The 22,110-nt window shown below is 40.1% G+C and overlaps 3 protein-coding genes across 7 annotated transcripts in view; all 3 read left to right on the top strand.

The window, feature by feature from the left end:
* Nucleotides 1–4,175: 4,175 nt before the first annotated feature.
* On the top strand, nt 4,176–9,432 carry LOC126958768 (disintegrin and metalloproteinase domain-containing protein 20-like). The gene has a single exon (XM_050797358.1). It carries the CDS (start codon nt 5,645–5,647, stop codon nt 7,871–7,873), a length of 2,229 nt encoding a protein of 742 aa, XP_050653315.1. The 5' UTR covers nt 4,176–5,644; the 3' UTR covers nt 7,874–9,432.
* A 105-nt stretch (nt 9,433–9,537) lies between these two features.
* Nucleotides 9,538–22,110, top strand: part of LOC126958766 (disintegrin and metalloproteinase domain-containing protein 21-like) — a 34,274-nt gene continuing 21,701 nt past the window's right edge. The window contains exon 1 of one of the 5 annotated variants that reach the window (XM_050797355.1): nt 9,538–11,024. Coding sequence is in view for 3 of the 5 variants with exons in the window: in XM_050797351.1 (XP_050653308.1) it covers nt 12,547–14,290 (1,744 nt within the window). In the remaining 2 variants the exon portion in view is untranslated. Of the gene's footprint in view, nt 11,025–12,482; nt 14,291–16,334; nt 17,927–22,110 lie in introns of those variants that run through there. The other 4 variants (XM_050797353.1, XM_050797351.1, XM_050797352.1 and 1 more) reach the window with 4 other exon arrangements.
* LOC126958769 (disintegrin and metalloproteinase domain-containing protein 20-like) lies at nt 19,438–21,786 on the top strand. The gene is given in 3 exon segments (XM_050797359.1): nt 19,438–19,927; nt 19,930–21,102; nt 21,105–21,786. Coding segments are annotated over 3 exon segments (2,223 nt in total). The 5' UTR covers nt 19,438–19,449; the 3' UTR covers nt 21,677–21,786.

Raw genomic sequence — 22,110 nt, forward strand, 5'->3', positions numbered from 1 at the left:
TGAAAGCTTTAGCAGCCTACCTGGTATTCTATTTTACTGCAGCTGAGCTGGCACTCAAACCACAAGATGCAATCTTTTTCACTGTTCCCTCCCCTTTTCAAAGGCAGAGGAGCCTCACTCCATAGCCACCACCACCACATGCCACAAGGAGTACTGCCAGACTACTGGTAATTGTCCCTAAAGGCTCAAGGTCTCTTAAGTCAGCTGTGGTGAATACTGCCTGGCCTGGGACTTGCCCTTCAGTGGGCACCCTTACAGCCCAGGGCAGGTCCAGAAATGCCATCCAAGAGTCCAGTCCTGGAATCAAGGACCCCAAGAGCCCACTTGGTACTCTACTTCTCTGTGGCCATGCTGATACATAAGGTAGAAGACAAAGTCCCCTTACTTTTCCCTCTGCTTTTTTCAAGCAGAAGGAATTTCTCCCAGTAGCCACTACAACTGGTAATGTGCTGTCTCACCTGAAGCCGGCAAGTCTCAGAGGCTTACCCAAGGTCCTTGACATAGTACCTGGGTATTGCTGCTGGTTATTCAGGGCTTAAGGGCTCTTTAGTTAGCAGGTGATGAATGCTTCCATGTCTGAGCCCTTTTCTTCAAGGCAGCAGGTTTTCTTCTGGCCCAGGATGTGTCTAGAAATGTCCAAGAGCTAGGGCCTGAACAGGGGCCTCATGACTCTGGCCAGTGCCCTATCCTGCTGTAGCTGAGCTGATATCCAAGTTGCAAAACAAGTCCTCCCCACTCTTCCCACTTGTCTCCTCAAGTAGAAGGAAGGACAACCAGGTCTCTTGCAAGCTGTGAAGTCTGGTTTTAGAGGAGGAGTGATGCCAGTGCTCCGTTAGCCACCCTGGCTGGTGTCTCAGTTGGTCAGGTGCCTCCCCGCCCCCCTAACCCAGTCCCCTGTCTCTGGGCCTAGTTCAGCACTAGGACTTGTCTTAGAGTTGCAGTCCTTATAGCCTATACTGCCTTTCAAGTTTACTTAGAGACATACAGCACTGTAGCCCTCAGTGGTGAGGTTTGCAGGTACTCAAGTACAGACTGCTGGGACTAGCAATTCCCCTCTGGCTAGGGCTTATTTAAATGCTACCTGTGTGGGCAAGTGTCAGCTGAGTTCAGTCCGATTTTCCTTTCTGCTCTAACAGGACATCACTGAGTTTAATCCCTCCAATTGCTGTGCTCTCTCTCCCCCAGCATCCAGAGATGCTCTCTGCACCCCACTACAGTTGCCTGGGGCAGGAGTGGTGGTGTCAGGAATTCAAGACTGTTCTCTTCTGTTTCTTCGGTCCCTCTTTCAGGGATACAAAGTGATATGAAGATAAAACCAGGTACTAGGAGTGCTCTCGTGAATTTTGGTTCTTTGGTAGATAGTTGTTAAATTGGTGTTCTTGTAGGGGTAACAATTGGTAGAGCCTTCTGTTCCACCATATTGCTCCACCTCTGCTCCTGCTTTCACATTGGGTTATTTTTAAATTTTTTAAATTAATATACTTCATTTTTGGAGCATTGTTAGGCTTACAGAAAAACCGAATAGAAAGTACAGGAAGCTTCCATTTACTTCCTATCTCCCCTACCCACATTCTTCCCTATTATTAACATCTTGCATTGGTAGGTACTGTTGATACGATTGATGAATCAATATCAATACATTGTTACTAACTCAACTCATAGTTTACATTTAGGTTTACCCTTTGTGTTGTACATTTCTATGGATTTGTAAAACACATGTCATGTACCCACCATTGCAGCATAATACAGAATAGTTTCACTCCATAAAAATCCCCTGTGTGCCAGCTATTCATTCCATCTCTTTAACACTCCCCCCGCCCCCAACTCTGGAAGCCACTGATAATTTTGATCTCTATAGTACCGCCTTTTACAACATTGGAAACAAAAGTATGTCGGCTTTACAAACTGGTTTCCTTTATTGAGTATTATGCATTTACTTCTTCCATGCCTCTTTCTGGCTTGAATTTATGACAGAATAATATTCCATTGTATGTATGTATGTATGTATGTACTGCAGTTTGTTTACTCATTCACCTATTGAAGGATATCTTTGTTGCTTTCAATTTTTATCAATTTATGAGTAAATTGGCTATAGCTATATGTACACAGATTAAGTTTTTCAATACATTGTGTAAATACCTAGGAGTGTGACAACTGGATTATATGGTAAGACAGTGTTTAGCTTTGTAAGAAACTGCCAAAATGCCTTCCAAATTGGCTGTATCGTTTTGCATTCCCACCAGCAATGAAGGAGAGATATCTGCACTCCAGACGTTTTAAAGTTCTTTTAAAAAGTTATTTATTTATTTAATTGAACTGTTGTAATTGTTTATATATATGGGGTACAATTTAAAGTTTTGATACATATCTATGTTGTATAATGATCCAATCTGGGTAGTCAATGTACGTATCACCTCATGCATTTACATTCCTTGAGGTGAGAACCTTCAAAAGCCTCTCTTTTGAAGAGCTATTTTGTAATATACAATATTTTAATGTCAACCATAGTCCCTATACTGTGCAATAGAACACCAGAATTTACTCCTTCTAATTGTAACTTCATACCCATTTACCAACTTCTCCTATCCTCCTCTTTTCCTCCATCTGAAGGTTTTTTCCTTTTCAATGTTTCTATGGGGGAAGGAGAGCTTGCAGTTTTCTAGCCTGATACTTTACTGATCTCACTCTCACTTAAAACTTTTTAAAACATCTGTGATTTCAAAAATAATACATACTAATTCATGAAAAGCCAGATGAGACACACAAAGAGAGAACTAAATTCAAGATTTTTAGAAGACTAAACACAACACACACACACACACACACACACACACACGATTACTCAAACGTAACTCATTTCTAGAATTTGTCTGTACGCCCAAACAGTCCTCTTCACATCATTGAAATAGTCTGCTAATTTATACAACATTGTGACTGGGGGGTTTCCTGGTGTATCTTTTCAGTATCTGTGATATTATGAATACGCACACACACACACACACACACACACACACACACACACACACACAGGTTTTCATCCATAGTCCCTAGCTTACAATGCCCACAACCTTGTTACAGTTTTGTTATAATTAATGTTGGAGTGCTTTAGGCCTCAGAAACATACCTGAAGAAACAGAATCCCTCTCTTTCTCTGACCCTTTCCTGTCCTTTTTCACCTACCCAAGGCAGGACTAATCTGATTATGGGGCAGAAGACCCTCATTCCAGAGGGGGTCCTGCCCAATATCCTAAAGAAAGAATGGTAAACACAGAGGCCAAGACTGAACAGACAGGCCTTGCTGGGTTTAGATCATGTACTTTTTCCAATCACATTTTTACATGGTTCTCAATCATGCCTATATAATGAAGCCTCCACAAAAACTCAAAATGGTAGGGTTCAGAGAGCTTCTGGATAGCTGAACATGTGGGGGCTCCTTGACGATTGTGCACAAGGAGGGCATGGAAGCTCTGTGCCCCTTGCACCATATGTCACCCTATGCATCTCTTCTTCCATATCCTATATAATACCCTTTATAATAACTGGGTAAGCATAAGTGTTTTCCTGAGTTCCATTCCAACAAATTAACCAAACTCCAAAAAGGAGTCATGGGAACCCCAAATTGGAACTTGTTGATCAGAAGTTCTGGAGGCCTACACGTGTGACTGGTAGCTGAAGCTGGTGACTGGACGTCCAACCTGGGGGATCTGACACTATACCCAGGTAGATGGTGTCAGAATTGATTTGAAGGACACATAGCTGGTATCTGCTGCTTGTTGTGTGTGAAAAAAAAAACAAAAACACTTGGTCACAGAAGTCTTCTTTAGTGTTGATTGTTGTTGCAGTGTGAGAGCAGAGGACAAAAATGGTTTGACAGTTTGGTGAAAACAGTACCTGAATGTAAAAAGCAGCCTAATTATCTTTCTAATATGACTTCCCTCATGTCATCCCCCCTCTTACAGATTCCAGTCAAAATTTCCCATCACATCAAATAATAAATGGATAACTAGCTATTACTGCTCCCCAAAGGGCCCAACCCTTTTTATCTGTTCCTATTTTTCAATAATTATTAATATACATATAATGTATAAATTAGTACATTTTATAATTCTTACCATTACAATTACTTTTATTCCTCTTTCTACTTTTACTACATTACTTTCTTCTTACAAATTAGTTTTTTTTTATTGTGGCCAGTTTATTTCAGGCTGAGATCAACTCATTCTTGTACTTTTAAAATATTTCTGACTGCACTGAATTTAAAACAAATCTTTCAATGTTGCACACAACACATTTAAATATTAATATATTCTTCTTTTCTAAATATTACTTTGTATAAATTCTCCCAGCTAAAAGGTATGATTCATAAGAGGAGAAAAATAAATGAGGTAAACTGCTTTAGGTAACTTCCTTATACCAAATTGAGTCTGTTTTCATGCAATTCTATGTTAAAACTATTTTTGAAAAGGAAAGGGAGATGGTTTCTAAGATAATTTCATGATGTGCTAATTCTGGATTGAGTCAGAAAGAAGTTGAAGTCAAATCCTTTATAGAAAATTAACTCTTGAGGTATCCTTAGCTTATGATAAAACACACAGATTTTAAGGGTGCAGCTTCATGAGCTTTTACTTGAAATCACCATTGCAATCAATATATTTGACTGATACTTTACATTTTTCCAGAAAGGTCTCTTTATGCCCCATTCCCCTGCTCATACATCTAGAAACTAATAATTACATTTCTATTTCCATAGATTAATTTGAAGTATCCTAGAACTTCATACAAATTAAATCATACATTAACTACTCCATTTGGTCTGCCTTGTCTCATAATTTCTTTGAAATTCAACCTTGATCTTGCATGTTTCAGAAGTTTGTTCGTGTTATAGCAGAGGAGTATTTCAATGAATGAATATATCAGTGTGTTTATCTATTCACCTATCAAGGACAAGTTCTTGGTTTCCAGATTGCAGAATACATTTATGAATAATGCTGCTGTGAACATTCATAGACAAGACTATGTGGTAAGTTCCTAGGACTGAAATTGCTGGATCATAGTGTAGGTATATGTTTAACTTGATAAATTATAGTTACACACCCTAATTTTTCTCATGACATTTTACTCTCCAGTTCATCCATTACCCTCAACTCCATTTGATTTCTCTAATCTCCAAGTCTATCCTCAAAATTCCTTCAAGGAAAAGTTTCTACTTTCCTTATTGATTACGCTTCCCTCTTTTAATTACAGGTTGAGACCTTCCCTCATTTAGGCTTGAGAAAAATGTCCTTAAGTGTCCTAACCTTGCATCAAACCCACTTACTGATCAAACTCCACTTATGACTTCCCTTAGAGGACAAGGGACATTTCAGCTCAGTTATACACTGCTATTCTCAATTCCTGCCATTTTTTCCCTCTTCCTTTGACCCCCTGGCCTACCTCTCCAGCTCACTGAAAACAGCCTCCCCTGACGAGCACACCATTGTTATGTAATAGCCTAACCCTTCCCACTCACCTATCAGGGGGTGCCAAGCCTGCAGACTCACTCTGCTTTCATCATAACTGCCCTGAGGAGAAGGCTGAAGACTGAGGAATCCTCTTTGTGCCTCCCATTTGATTGCATTTTCTTTGGTCAAAAGTTCCCTTATTCATGGGACCTGCCTGGGTCCAGGACCCCTTGACAGGTGCTCTCTGGCTGCCTGTCCTCTGGGCACTCTTGTCCCAGGTCTATTGTTTTCATGACCCACCAGGATGGCGCTTTACCTCCTCAGAAATTGTGATCCCCAGGAAAGTGCCCCACAGGAGGCGTGGAGTTGAGATGCCAGACCAACTCTCTTACAGCATGCGTTTCCGGGGCCGAAGGCAAGTGATTCACATGAAGCTCAAGAAGAACATGATGCCCAGACATTTACCTGTTTTTACTGATAATGACCAGGGAGCCATGCAGGAGAACTACCCTTTTGTCCCGCGAGACTGTTACTATGACTGCTACCTGGAAGGGGTTCCTGGGTCTGTGGCCACATTGGACACCTGCCATGGAGGGCTGCGTGGCATGCTGCAGGTGGATGACTTGACTTATGAAATCAAACCCCTGGAGGCTTCTTCCAAATTTGAGCATGTAGTATCCCTGCTTGTGTCAGAAGAAAGACCAGGAGAGGCTAGTAGATGTAAGACTGAAGGGGAGGAGAGAGATCAAGAATCTGGAAAGGTAAAACTGGCTGAAACTCCCAGAGCAGGCCACGTTTATTTGTGGAGGCATCATAGAAAAAACTTGAAAATTCACTACACGGTTACTAATGGATTATTCCAGCGGAACCCTAATGTGTCACACATAATAGAGAATGTAGTGATTATTAACGGTATCATACATACCATTTTCAAACCAGTTTATTTAAATGTTTATGTACGTGTTTTGTTCATATGGAATCAAAAGGATGCAATAAAATTTTATGGGAGGCCGGCCCAAACTGCTGTAGAATTGTTTGGTTTGTGGAAATACCGTAAAGTTTATCCAACAATTGCACATGATACCTCAGTTGTTTTTACAGCATATCGACTTGGAAACCGGGACTGTTATACCAGCTTTGATGGAATATGCAACCCCAACTGGGGAGCAATGTTTGTGTATTTAATGAGGTATCACTTATTTAAGGGGGCATGTTTAACAGCACATACACTAGGTCATAACTTGGGCTTGTCACATGATTCTGCTGGTTGTTATTGTTTTCGACGAACCAACTGTCTCATGGCCCCTGTTCCTGATCTTAATGATATGATGAGCAATTGTTCTTATGAGCGGATGCAAAACAGGTTGAATATGTGGGATCCTTGTTTGAGTGATCCAAATATTCCATACACTAATTTTCCTTATGTAGCTCCTCGTTGTGGAGACAAGATCAAAAATCAGAGGGAAGAATGTGACTGTGGCTCCCTTAAAGATTGTGCCAATGATAGATGTTGTGAGACCTCTTGTATCCTTTCTCTTGGCAGTGTTTGCAATACAGGACTTTGCTGCCGTGAGTGTAAATATGCTGCCCCTGGAGTGGTTTGCAGAGACTTGGGTGGTATATGTGATCTACCAGAATACTGTGATGGGAAAAACGAAGAGTGTCCAAATGACGTCTATGTCCAGGATGGAACCCCATGTTCAGCAGTATCTGTTTGTGTAAGAGGAAACTGCAGTGACCGTGATATGCAGTGTCAAGCCCTTTTTGGCTACCAAGTAAAAGACGGCTCCCCGGCATGCTATCAACAATTGAATAGGATTGGTGACCGATTTGGAAACTGTGGGGTTATTCGACGGCGAGGAGGAAGTAAACCTTTTCCATGTGAAGAAGATGATGTTTTTTGTGGAATGTTGCACTGTAGTGGTGTCAGCAAGATTCCCGGTGGAGGTGAGCACACTACATTTCGTAGTATATTAGTACACGACATAAAAGAAGAAAAATGCTTTGGCTATGAAGCACACCAAGGGACAGACTTGCCAGAAATGGGGCTGGTAGTGGATGGTGCAACCTGTGGCCCAGGGAGCTACTGTCTTAAACACAATTGTACTTTTTATCAAGACCTGCATTTTGAGTGTGATCTTAAAACATGCAATTACAAAGGAGTATGTAACAACAAAAAACATTGCCACTGTGTGCTTGGGTGGCAACCACCAACATGTGAACTGAGAGGAACAGGAGGTAGTATAGATAGTGGCCCTCCACCTGAAAAACAATATCGTATAGCAAGCAGCATACTTGTGAATACAAACCGAGCACTACTTTTAATATTTACTCGTTACATCCTTTTTCTGGTTTCGCTTCTCTTTGGTGGCTTTTCACAAGCATTACATTTTTATGGAAGAGAAAGGGAAGGAGACAACACAATGGAGTAAATTACATTGACACTTACTGGGAGATATAATCAATAGTCACTCTGACAATTAGATCATCTTTTAGCAATTTGATGTCATCTTGAAATAAAATCACTTGGCAATTTAAAAAGGGTCTGTGTGTTTAAATTTACTTAACATTTCATGTCTGGTCATATTCTCAATACTTCTACAGATGACAGCAGAAACTCCTAGATTCACTAACAAGAGGACTTGTACTCATTTATGATTTGGGGTCTAATGTTTGCTAGATACCCCTGTGGCAAATCCTGTTTGCACTAATATACATTTGCTTTGCTTTAACACTCTTAAGGTCTTTTTCTTTTTCTTATTTTTGAGACAGGGTCTCACTCTGGCGCCCAGGCTGCCAGGCTGGAATGCAGTGGTGCTATCTTGGCTCACTGCAACCTCTGCCTCCTGAGTTCAAGCAATTCTCCCGCTTCAATCTCCTGAGTAGCTGGGATTACAGGCACACACCACCATGCCTGACTAATTTTTGTATTTTTAGGAGAGGGAGGGTTTCACCATGTTGGCCAGACTGGTCTCAAACTCCTGGCCTCAAGTGATTCACCTGCCTTGGCCTCCCAAAGTGCTGGGATTACAGGCGTTAGCCACCGCACCCAGCCTTAAGGTCTTTTTCTGATTGGTTACATTTGAGATGTTTGTTATTTGTCCATTTTATTGTTAGTGTTAAACAAATAAGCATAAAAGGCTACTTTGGCACTTACATGGTAGGAAGATTTTAAAAATCTTTGTGTCATAGGCACCTTGAATTTCAACAGTGGTAATACATAATCTGTGTCTTGTAATAAATCTTAAAGAGAATGCTACATTGTTGCACAGATAAGTATGATGTTTGTTGTAGGTTCATTTTAGTTTGCTAATGGTTGTTTTTTATTTTAGTGGTGAATAGATGTTGGATTTTAGCCAAGTAATTGCATTATTGGATCTGATTATATAGTCTTTCTTCCTTAATCTTTAATGTACTGAATTATATTGATTGATTTTCAAATGTTGAAACAATGTTGCATTACTAAAATAAATTCAACTTGGTTGTAATATACTATCTTTTTTATACATTACTAAATCTGACTTAATATCTTGTGCAGGATTTTCTTTTTTAAGATGGAGTCTCACTCTGTCACCCAGGCTGGAGTGCAGTGGTGCAATCTCGACTCACTGCAGGCTCCACCTCCCAGGTTCATGCCATTCTCCTGCCTCAGCCTGCCGAGAGGCTGGGACTACAGGCACCCACCACCATGCCCGGCTAATTTTTTGTATTATTTTGTGTAGGATTTTTAAATCCATGGTCATGATTGAGAGCAAGCTATAATTTTCTTTCTTGTGCCCTCTTTCTTAGATTTGAGTGTCATGATTTTATACCATCTCTTAAAATGAATTGAAGAATGTTCAATGATACAACATTGGAGTTATTTATTTCTTGACCGTTAGGTTTAGCTTATAAAACCATCAAAGCTTGTTTTCCTTTTAGGAAGATTTTAAACTGTTCATTCAAACTTTCAATTGAAAATTTTATTGAGACAATTATACATAGTTATAAAAATAATAGAAAGATCTCATATAGCTTTTACCTAGTTTCTCCCAATGGAAGAAAAATATAGTTATTAAACTATAGTACAATAACATAACTAGGTTGCTGACATCAATACAATTTCCTGGGCTTACTCAGATTGCCTCAGTTATATTTGTACTCATTTGTGTGTGAAAGTATGTAGCCACTCCTGCTTTTTTAAAATCAGTGTTTGCATGGTAAATGTTTTTCAATTCTTTTACATTCGGCCTATTTGATTAGATTTGAAGTGAATTTTTTATACACAGCATAGTGTTGTGTCATGTTTATTTACCCACTCTGCTTCTCTCTGTCTTTAGATTGGTGTATTAAGATCATTTACATTTAAGGTAACTATTGTTAATGCTTAAGTCTTCCCTTTCATTATTTATTTCTATTTGTTATAGCTATTTCTTATTTGTATTTGGTTTTTGGTTTTCTGTTACCTCCATCTGTGTATTTGTTCATTCGCACACTGCTATAAAGAAATCCCTGAGACTGGATAATTTATAAAAAAAAGAAGGTAATTGACTCAGTTCTGCAGGCAATACAGGAAGCATGATGCTGGCATCTGCTTGGCTTCAGGTGAGATCTCAGGAAACTTACAATCATGGCAGAAGGTGAAGGGGAAGCCATCACTTCATATGGCTGGAGAAGGACGGACAAAGAGAGTGAAGGGGGAGGTGCTACGCACTTTTAAACAAACAGATCTCATGAGAACTCACTCACCATTACCTGAGAAGATGATGCTAAACCATTCATGAAGGACTATCCCCATGATTCAATCACCTCTCACCATGCCCCACCTCCAACACTGGGGATTACAATTCAACATGAGATTTGGGTGGGGACACAGATACGCATCGTGTCAAGCTGCATCTATGTTACTGCAAAGGCATGATTTCATTCTTTGTATGGCTCTATAGTATTCCATGGTGTGGATGTACCACATTTTCTTTATCGAATCCACCATTGTTGGGCAGCTAGATTGGTTCTATGTCTTTGCTATTGTGAATAGTGCTGCAATGAACATACAGGTGCATGTGTCTTTTTGATAGAACAATTTCTTTTTTGTTGGCATATACCCAGTAATGGGATTGCTCAGTTGAATGGAAGTTCTCTTTCTAATTATTTGAGAAATCTCCAAACTACTTTCCACAGTGTCCTTTGGCCAATCTTTAACAGTAGATCCGCTAGCTGCAAACTCTTGTAGTTCTCCTTCCTTTCAGAATGTCTTTATTTCCTGTTCATTCCTGAAGGACAGTTTCACATGATATAATATTCATGGTTGATAGCTCTTTCCTTTCAGTACTTGAAAAATGTTGTGCCACATCCTTCTCGCTTCCATGTTTTCTGATGAGAAATCTATTGTCATGGCTAACTAGTTTTCTCAGCACCATTTATTAAATAAGGAATCCTTTCCCCATTGCTTGTTTTTGTCAGGTTTGTCAAAGATCAGATGGTTGTAGATGTGTGGTGTTATTTCTGAGGCCTCTGTTCTGTTCCATTCGTCTATATATCTGTTTTGGTGCCAGTATCATGCTGCTTTTGTCACTGTAGCCTTGTACTGTAGTTTGAAGGCAGGTAGAGTGATATCTGCTGCTTTGTTCTTTTTGATTAGGATTGTCTTGACTATATGGGCTCTTTTTTGGTTCCATATGAAATTTAAAGTAACTTTCTCTAGTTCAGTGGAGAAAGTCAATGGTAGTTTGATAGGAATAGCACTGAATGTCTAAATTGCTCTGGGCAGTATGGCCGTTTTCACAATATTGATTCTTCCTATCCATGAGCAAGGAATTTTTTTTTCATTTGTTTGTGTCCTCTCTTCTTTCCTTGAGCAGTGGTTTGCAGTTCTCCTCGAAGAGGACTTCAGGTCCCTTGTAAGTTGTATTCCTAGGTATTTTATTTTCTTTGTAGCCATTGTGAATGAGAATTCACTCATGATTTGGCTCTATGCTTGTCTATTTTTGGTGTATTGGAATGCTTGTGATTTTTGCACATTGATTTTGTACCCTGAGACTTTGCTGAAGTTGTTCATCACAAAAGCAATGGCAACAAAAGCCAAAATTGACAAATGGGATCTAATTAAACTAAAGAGCTTCTGCTCAGCAAAAGAAACTACCATTAGAGTAAACAGGCAACCTACAGAGTGAGAGAAAAATTTTAGCAATCTATCTATCTGACAAAGGTCTAATATCCAGAATCTACAAGGAACTTAAATTTACAAGGAAAAACAAATCACCCCATCAAAAATAGGGCAAAGGATGTGAACAGACAATTCTCGAAAGAAGACATTTATACGGCCCACAAACATGAAAAAAAAATGCTCATCATCACTAGTCATTAGAGAAATGCCAATCAAAACCACAATGAGATGCCATCTCACGCCAGTTAGAATGGTGATCATTAAAAAGTCTGGAAACAACAGATGCGGGAAAGGATGGGGAGAAATTGATACTCTTTTACATTGTTGGTGAGAGTGTAAGTTAGTTCAACCGTTGTGGAAGACAGTGTGGCAATTCCTCAAGGATCTAGAACCAGAAATGCCATTCGACCCAGCAATCCCATTACTGGGTATATACCCAAAGGATTATAAATCATTATACTATAAAGGCACATATACACGTATGTTTATTGCAGCACTCAAAATTATTTTAATGAGAAGTTTTCACTTTCCTTATCATTGGATACGCTTCCCTCTTTTAATTACATGTTGAGTCCTTCTCTCATTTAGGCTTGAGAAAAATGTCCTTAAGTGTCCTAAACTTGCATCAAACCCACTTATTCATCAAACCCCACTTATGACTTCCCTTAGAGGACAAGGGACATTACAGCTCAGTTATATGCTGCTATTCTGAATTCCTGCCATTGTTTTCCTCTTCCTTTGACCCCCTGACCTCCAGCTCACTGAAAACAGCCTCCCCTGATGAGCACACCATTGTTATGTAATAGCCTAACCCTTCCCACTCACCTATCAGGGGGTGCCAAGCCTGCAGACTCACTCTGCTTTCATCATAACTGCCCTGAGGAGAAGGCTGAAGACTGAGGAATCCTCTTTGTGCCTCCCATTTGATTGCATTTTCTTTGGTCAAAGGTTCCCTTATTCATGGGACTTGCCTGGGTCCAGGACCCCTTGACAGGTGCTCTCTGGCTGCCTGTCCTCTGGGCACTCTTGTCCCAGGTCTGTTGTTTTCATGACCCACCAGGATGGCGCTTTACCTCCTCAGAAATTGTGATCCCCAGGAAAGTGCCCCACAGGAGGCGTGGAGTTGAGATGCCAGACCAACTCTCCTACAGCATGCGTTTCCAGGGCCGAAGGCACGTGATTCACATGAAGCTCAAGAAGAACATGATGCCCAGACATTTACCTGTTTTTACTGATAATGACCAGGGGGCCATGCAGGAGGACTACCCTTTTGTCCCGCGAGACTGTTACTATGACTGCTACCTGGAAGGGGTTCCTGGGTCTGTGGCCACATTGGACACCTGCCATGGAGGGCTGCGTGGCATGCTGCAGGTGGATGACTTGACTTATGAAATCAAACCCCTGGAGGCTTCTTCCAAATTTGAGCATGTAGTATCCCTGCTTGTGTCAGAAGAAAAACCAGGAGAGGCTAGTAGATGTAAGACTGAAGGGGAAGAGAGAGATCAAGAATCTGAAAAGGTAAAACTGTCTGAAACTCCCAGAGCAGGCCACGTTTATTTGTGGAGGCATCATAGAAAAAACTTGAAAATTCACTACACGGTTACTAATGGATTATTCCAGCGGAACCCTAATGTGTCACACATAATAGAGAATGTAGTGATTATTAACAGTATCATACATACCATTTTCAAACCAGTTTATTTAAATGTCTATGTACGTGTTTTGTGCATATGGAATCAAAAGGATTTAGTAAGGTTTTATCGGATGCCTGTCGGAAAAGCTGTAAGTGATTTTGGTGTGTGGAAATATCATAAATGGTATACAAATATTAAACATGATACCTCAGTTGTTTTTACAGCATATCGACTTGAAAACCGGGACTGTTATGCCAACTTTGATGGAATATGCAACCCCAACTGGGGAGCAATGTTTGTGTATTTAATGAGGTATCACTTATTTAGGGGGGCATGTTTAACAGCACATGCACTAGGTCATAACTTGGGCTTGTCACATGATTCTGCAGGTTGTTATTGTTTTCGACGAACCAACTGTCTCATGGCCCCTGTTCCTGATCTTAATGATATGATGAGCAATTGTTCTTATGAGCGGATGCAAAACAGGTTGAATAAATGGGATCCTTGTTTGAGTGATCCAAATATTCCATACACTAATTTTCCTTATGTAGCTGATCGTTGTGGAGACAAGATCAAAAATCAGAGGGAAGAATGTGACTGTGGCTCCCTTAAAGATTGTGCCAATGATAGATGTTGTGAGACCTCTTGTATCCTTTCTCTTGGCAGTGTTTGCAATACAGGACTTTGCTGCCATGAGTGTAAATATGCTGCCCCTGGAGTGCTTTGCAGAGACTTGGGTGGTATATGTGATCTACCAGAATACTGTGATGGGAAAAACGAAGAGTGTCCAAATGACGTCTATGTCCAGGATGGAACCCCATGTTCAGCAGTATCTGTTTGTGTAAGAGGAAACTGCAGTGACCGTGATACGCAGTGTCAAGCCCTTTTTGGCTACGAAGTGAAAGACGGCTCCCCAGCATGCTATCAACAATTGAATAGGATTGGTGACCGATTTGGAAACTGTGGGGTTATTCTACGGCGAGGAGGAAGTAAACCTTTTCCATGTGAAGAAGATGATGTTTTTTGTGGAATGTTGCACTGTAGTGGTGTCAGCAAGATTCCCGGTGGAGGTGAGCACACTACATTTCGTAGTATATTAGTACACGACATAAAAGAAGAAAAATGCTTTGGCTATGAAGCACACCAAGGGACAGACTTGCCAGAAATGGGGCTGGTAGTGGATGGTGCAACCTGTGGCCCAGGGAGCTACTGTCTTAAACACAATTGTACTTTTTATCAAGACCTGCATTTTGAGTGTGATCTTAAAACATGCAATTACAAAGGAGTATGTAACAACAGAAAACATTGTCACTGTGTGTTTGGGTGGCAACCACCAACATGTGAACTGAGAGGAACAGGAGGTAGTATAGATAGTGGCCCTCCACCTGACAAACAATATCGTGTTGCAAGCAGCATACTTGTGAATACAAACCGAGCACTACTTTTAATATTTACTCGTTACATCCTTTTTCTGGTTTCACTTCTCTTTGGTGGCTTTTCACAAGCATTACATTTTTATGGAAGAGAAAGGGAAGGAGACAACACAATGGAGTAAATTACATTGACACTTACTGGGAGATATAATCAATAGTCACTCTGACAATTAGATCATCTTTTAGCCATTCTGATGTCATCTTGAAATAAAATCACTTGGCAATTTAAAAAGGGTCTGTGTGTTTAAATTTAATTAACGTTTCATATCTGGTCATATTCTCAATACTTCTACAGATGACGACAGAAACTCCTAGATTCACTAACAAGAGGACTTGTACTCATTTATGATTTGGGGTCTAATGTTTGCTAGATACCCCTGTGGCAAATCCTGTTTGCACTAATATACATTTGCTTTGCTTTAACACTCTTAAGGTCTTTTTCTTTTTCTTATTTTTGAGACAGGGTCTCACTCTGGCGCCCAGGCTGCCAGGCTGGAATGCAGTGGTGCTATCTTGGCTCACTGCAACCTCTCTGCCTCCTGAGTTCAAGCAATTCTCCCGCTTCAATCTCCTGAGTAGCTGGGATTACAGGCACACACCACCATGCCTGACTAATTTTTGTATTTTTAGGAGAGGGAGGGTTTCACCATGTTGGCCAGACTGGTCTCAAACTCCTGGCCTCAAGTGATTCACCTGCCTTGGCCTCCCAAAGTGCTGGGATTACAGGCGTTAGCCACCGCACCCAGCCTTAAGGTCTTTTTCTGATTGGTTACATTTGAGATGTTTGTTATTTGTCCATTTTATTGTTAGTGTTAAACAAATAAGCATAAAAGGCTACTTTGGCACTTACATGGTAGGAAGATTTTAAAAATCTTTGTGTCATAGGCACCTTGAATTTCAACAGTGGTAATACATAATCTGTGTCTTGTAATAAATCTTAAAGAGAATGCTACATTGTTGCACAGATAAGTATGATGTTTGTTGTAGGTTCATTTTAGTTTGCTAATGGTTGTTTTTTATTTTAGTGGTGAATAGATGTTGGATTTTAGCCAAGTAATTGCATTATTGGATCTGATTATATAGTCTTTCTTCCTTAATCTTTAATGTACTGAATTATATTGATTGATTTTCAAATGTTGAAACAATGTTGCATTACTAAAATAAATTCAACTTGGTTGTAATATACTATCTTTTTTATACATTACTAAATCTGACTTAATATTTTGTGCAGGATTTTCTTTTTTAAGATGGAGTCTCACTCTGTCACCCAGGCTGGAGTGCAGTGGTGCAATCTCGACTCACTGCAGGCTCCACCTCCCAGGTTCATGCCATTCTCCTGCCTCAGCCTGCCGAGAGGCTGGGACTACAGGCACCCACCACCATGCCCGGCTAATTTTTTGTATTATTTTGTGTAGGATTTTTAAATCCATGGTCATGATTGAGAGCAAGCTATAATTTTCTTTCTTGTGCCCTCTTTCTTAGATTTGAGTGTCATGATTTTATACCATCTCTTAAAATGAATTGAAGAATGTTCAATGATACAACATTGGAGTTATTTATTTCTTGACCGTTAGGTTTAGCTTATAAAACCATCAAAGCTGTTTTCCTTTTAGGAAGATTTTAAACTATTCATTCAAACTTTCAATTGAAAATTTTATTGAGACAATTATACATAGTTATAAAAATAATAGAAAGATCTCATATAGCTTTTACCTAGTTTCTCCCAATGGAAGAAAAATATAGTTATTAAACTATAGTACAATAACATAACTAGGTTGTTGACATCAATACAATTTCCTGGGCTTACTCAGATTGCCTCAGTTATATTTGTACTCATTTGTGTGTGAAAGTATGTAGCCACTCCTGCTTTTTTAAAATCAGTGTTTGCATGGTAAATGTTTTTCAATTCTTTTACATTCGGCCTATTTGATTAGATTTGAAGTGAATTTTTTATACACAGCATAGTGTTGTGTCATGTTTATTTACCCACTCTGCTTCTCTCTGTCTTTAGATTGGTGTATTAAGATCATTTACATTTAAGGTAATTATTGTTAATGCTTAAGTTTTCCCTTTCATTATTTATTTCTATTTGTTATAGCTATTTCTTATTTGTATTTGGTTTTTGGTTTTCTGTTACCTCCATCTGTGTATTTGTTCATTCGCACACTGCTATAAAGAAATCCCTGAGACTGGGTAATTTATAAAGAAAAGAAGGTAATTGACTCAGTTCTGCAGGCAATACAGGAAGCATGATGCTGGCATCTGCTTGGCTTCAGGTGAGATCTCAGGAAACTTACAATCATGGCAGAAGGTGAAGGGGAAGCCATCACTTCATATGGCTGGAGAAGGACGGACAAAGAGAGTGAAGGGGGAGGTGCTACGCACTTTTAAACAAACAGATCTCATGAGAACTCACTCACCATTACCTGAGAAGATGATGCTAAACCATTCATGAAGGACTATCCCCATGATTCAATCACCTCTCACCATGCCCCACCTCCAACACGGGATTACAATTCAACATGAGATTTGGGTGGGGACACAGATACGCATCGTGTCAAGCTGCATCTATGTTACTGCAAAGGCATGATTTCATTCTTTGTATGGCTTTATAGTATTCCATGGTGTGGATATACCACATTTTCTTTATCGAATCCACCATTGTTGGGCAGCTAGATTGGTTCTATGTCTTTGCTATTGTGAATAGTGCTGCAATGAACATACAGGTGCATGTGTCTTTTTGATAGAACAATTTATTTTTCGTTGGCATATACCCAGTAATGGGATTGCTCAGTTGAATGGAAGTTCTCTTTCTAATTCTTTGAGAAATCTCCAAACTACTTTCCACAGTGTCCTGTGGCCAATCTTTAACAGTAGATCCGCTAGCTGCAAACTCTTGTAGTTCTCCTTCCTTTCAGAATGTCTTTATTTCCTGTTCATTCCTGAAGGACAGTTTCACATGATATAATATTCATGGTTGATAGCTCTTTCCTTTCAGTACTTGAAAAATGTTGTGCCACATCCTTCTCGCTTCCATGTTTTCTGATGAGAAATCTATTGTCATGGCTAACTAGTTTTCTCAGCACCATTTATTAAATAAGGAATCCTTTCCCCATTGCTTGTTTTTGTCAGGTTTGTCAAAGATCAGATGGTTGTAAATGTGTGGTGTTATTTCTGAGGCCTCTGTTCTGTTCCATTCGTCTATATATCTGTTTTGGTGCCAGTATCATGCTGCTTTTGTCACTGTAGCCTTGTACTGTAGTTTGAAGGCAGGTAGAGTGATATCTGCTGCTTTGTTCTTTTTGATTAGGATTGTCTTGACTATATGGGCTCTTTTTTGGTTCCATATGAAATTTAAAGTAACTTTCTCTAGTTCAGTGGAGAAAGTCAAGGGTAGTTTGATAGGAATAGCACTGAATGTCTAAATTGCTCTGGGCAGTATGGCCGTTTTCACAATATTGATTCTTCCTATCCATGAGCAAGGAATTTTTTTTTCATTTGTTTGTGTCCTCTCTTCTTTCCTTGAACAGTGGTTTGCAGTTCTCCTCGAAGAGGACTTCAGGTCCCTTGTAAGTTGTATTCCTAGGTATTTTATTTTCTTTGTAGCCATTGTGAATGAGAATTCACTCATGATTTGGCTCTATGCTTGTCTATTTTTGGTGTATTGGAATGCTTGTGATTTTTGCACATTGATTTTGTACCCTGAGACTTTGCTGAAGTTGTTCATCACAAAAGCAATGGCAACAAAAGCCAAAATTGACAAATGGGATCTAATTAAACTAAAGAGCTTCTGCTCAGCAAAAGAAACTACCATTAGAGTAAACAGGCAACCTACAGAGTGAGAGAAAATTTTAGCAATCTATCTATCTGACAAAGGTCTAATATCCAGAATCTACAAGGAACTTAAATTTACAAGGAAAAAACAAATCACCCCATCAAAAATAGGGCAAAGGATGTGAACAGACAATTCTCGAAAGAAGACATTTATACGGCCCACAAACATGAAAAAAAAATGCTCATCATCACTAGTCATTAGAGAAATGCCAATCAAAACCACAATGAGATGCCATCTCACGCCAGTTAGAATGGTGATCATTAAAAAGTCTGGAAACAACAGATGCGGGAAAGGATGGGGAGAAATTGATACTCTTTTACATTGTTGGTGAGAGTGTAAGTTAGTTCAACCGTTGTGGAAGACAGTGTGGCAATTCCTCAAGGATCTAGAACCAGAAATGCCATTCGACCCAGCAATCCCATTACTGGGTATATACCCAAAGGATTATAAATCATTATACTATAAAGGCACATATACACGTATGTTTATTGCAGCACTCAAAATTATTTTAATGAGAAGTTTCCACTTATCATTGGATACGCTTCCCTCTTTTAATTACATGTTGAGCCCTTCCCTCATTTAGGCTTGAGAAAAATGTCCTTAAGTGTCCTAAACTTGCATCAAACCCACTTATTCATCAAACCCCACTTATGACTTCCCTTAGAGGACAAGGGACATTACAGCTCAGTTATATGCTGCTATTCTGAATTCCTGCCATTGTTTTCCTCTTCCTTTGACCCCCTGACCTACCTCTCCAGCTCACTGAAAACAGCCTCCCCTGACGAGCACACCATTGTTATGTAATAGCCTAACCCTTCCCACTCACCTATCAGGGGGTGCCAAGCCTGCAGACTCACTCTGCTTTCATCATAACTGCCCTGAGGAGAAGGCTGAAGACTGAGGAATCCTCTTTGTGCCTCCCATTTGATTGCATTTCCTTTGGTCAAAGGTTCCCTTATTCATGGGACTTGCCTGGGTCCAGGACCCCTTGACAGGTGCTCTCTGGCTGCCTGTCCTCTGGGCACTCTTGTCCCAGGTCTATTGTTTTCATGACCCACCAGGATGGCGCTTTACCTCCTCAGAAATTGTGATCCCCAGGAAAGTGCCCCACAGGAGGCGTGGAGTTGAGATGCCAGACCAACTCTCTTACAGCATGCGTTTCCAGGGCCGAAGGCACGTGATTCACATGAAGCTCAAGAAGAACATGATGCCCAGACATTTACCTGTTTTTACTGATAATGACCAGGGGGCCATGCAGGAGGACTACCCTTTTGTCCCGCGAGACTGTTACTATGACTGCTACCTGGAAGGGGTTCCTGGGTCTGTGGCCACATTGGACACCTGCCATGGAGGGCTGCGTGGCATGCTGCAGGTGGATGACTTGACTTATGAAATCAAACCCCTGGAGGCTTCTTCCAAATTTGAGCATGTAGTATCCCTGCTGTGTCAGAAGAAAGAGCAGGAGAGGCTAGTAGATGTAAGACTGAAGGGGAGGAGAGAGATCAAGAATCTGAAAAGTTAAAACTATCTGAAACTCCCAGAGCAGGCCACGTTTATTTGTGGAGGCATCATAGAAAAAACTTGAAAATTCACTACACGGTTACTAATGGATTATTCCAGCGGAACCCTAATGTGTCACACATAATAGAGAATGTAGTGATTATTAACAGTATCATACATACCATTTTCAAACCAGTTTATTTAAATGTCTATGTACGTGTTTTGTGCATATGGAATCAAAAGGATTTAGTAAGGTTTTATCGGATGCCTGTCGGAAAAGCTGTAAGAGATTTTGGTGTGTGGAAATATCATAAATGGTATTCAAATATTAAACATGATACCTCAGTTGTTTTTACAGCATATCGACTTGAAAACCGGGACTGTTATGCCAACTTTAATGGAATGTGCAACCCCAACTGGGGAGCAATGTTTGTGTATTTAATGAGGTATCACTTATTTAGGGGGGCATGTTTAACAGCACATGCACTAGGTCATAACTTGGGCTTGTCACATGATTCTGCAGGTTGTTATTGTTTTCGACAAACCAACTGTCTCATGGCCCCTGTTCCTGATCTTAATGATATGATGAGCAATTGTTCTTATGAGCGGATTCAACACAGGTTGAATAAATAGGATCTTTGTTTGAGTGAACCAAATATTCCATACACTAATTTTCCTTATGTAGCTGATCGTTGTGGAGACAAGATCAAAAATCAGAGGGAAGAATGTGACTGTGGCTCCCTTAAAGATTGTGCCAATGATAGATGTTGTGAGACCTCTTGTATCCTTTCTCTTGGCAGTGTTTGCAATACAGGACTTTGCTGCCATGAGTGTAAATATGCTGCCCCTGGAGTGCTTTGCAGAGACTTGGGTGGTATATGTGATCTACCGGAATACTGTGATGGGAAAAACGAAGAGTGTCCAAATGACGTCTATGTCCAGGATGGAACCCCATGTTCAGCAGTATCTGTTTGTGTAAGAGGAAACTGCAGTGACCGTGATATGCAGTGTCAAGCTCTTTTTGGCTACGAAGTGAAAGACGGCTCCCCAGCGTGCTATCAACAATTGAATAGGATTGGTGACCGATTTGGAAACTGTGGGGTTATTCGACGGCGAGAGGAAGTAAACCTTTTCCATGTGAAGAAGATGATGTTTTTTGTGGAATGTTGCACTGTAGTGGTGTCAGCGAGATTCCCGGTGGAGGTGAGCACACTACATTTTGTAGTATATTAGTACGCGACATAAAAGAAGAAAAATGCTTTGGCTATGAAGCACACCAAGGGACAGACTTGCCAGAAATGGGGCTGGTAGTGGATGGTGCAACCTGTGGCCCAGGGAGCTACTGTCTTAAACACAATTGTACTTTTTATCAAGACCTGCATTTTGAGTGTGATCTTAAAACATGCAATTACAAAGGACTATGTAACAACAGAAAACATTGTCACTGTGTGTTTGGGTGGCAACCACCAACATGTGAACTGAGAGGAACAGGAGGTAGTATAGATAGTGGCCCTCCACCTGACAAACAATATCGTGTTGCAAGCAGCATACTTGTGAATAGAAACCAAGCACTACTTTTAATATTTACTCGTTACATCCTTTTTCTGGTTTCGCTTCTCTTTGGTGGCTTTTCACAAGCATTACATTTTTATGGAAGAGAAAGGGAAGGAGACAACACAATGGAGTAAATTACATTGACACTTACTGGGAGATATAATCAATAGTCACGCTGACAATTACATCATCTTTTAGCCATTCTGATGTCATCTTGAAATAAAATCACTTGGCAATTTAAAAAGGGTCTGTGTGTTTAAATTTAATTAACGTTTCATATCTGGTCATATTCTCAATACTTCTACAGATGACAGCAGGAACTCCTAGATTCACTATCAAGAGGACTTGTACTCATTTACGATTTGGGGTCTAATGTTTTCTAGATACCCCTGTGGCAAATCCTGTGTGCACTAATATACATTTACTTTGCTTTAACACTCTTAAGGTCTTTTTCTTTTTCTTATTTTTGAGACAGCGTCTCACTCTGGCGCCCAGGTTGCTAGGCTGGAATGCAGTGGTGCTATCTTGGCTCACTGCAACCTCTGCCTCCCGAGTTCAAGCATTTCTC

This window comes from Macaca thibetana, chromosome 7 (assembly GCF_024542745.1).
Source record: "Macaca thibetana thibetana isolate TM-01 chromosome 7, ASM2454274v1, whole genome shotgun sequence".
NCBI classification, from domain to species: domain Eukaryota; kingdom Metazoa; phylum Chordata; class Mammalia; order Primates; family Cercopithecidae; genus Macaca; species Macaca thibetana.

Excerpts from the sequence above, each read along its gene's own strand:
- LOC126958768 (XM_050797358.1), top strand. The coding sequence starts at position 5,645 with ATGGGACCTGCCTGGGTCCAGGACCCCTTGACAGGTGCTCTCTGGCTG.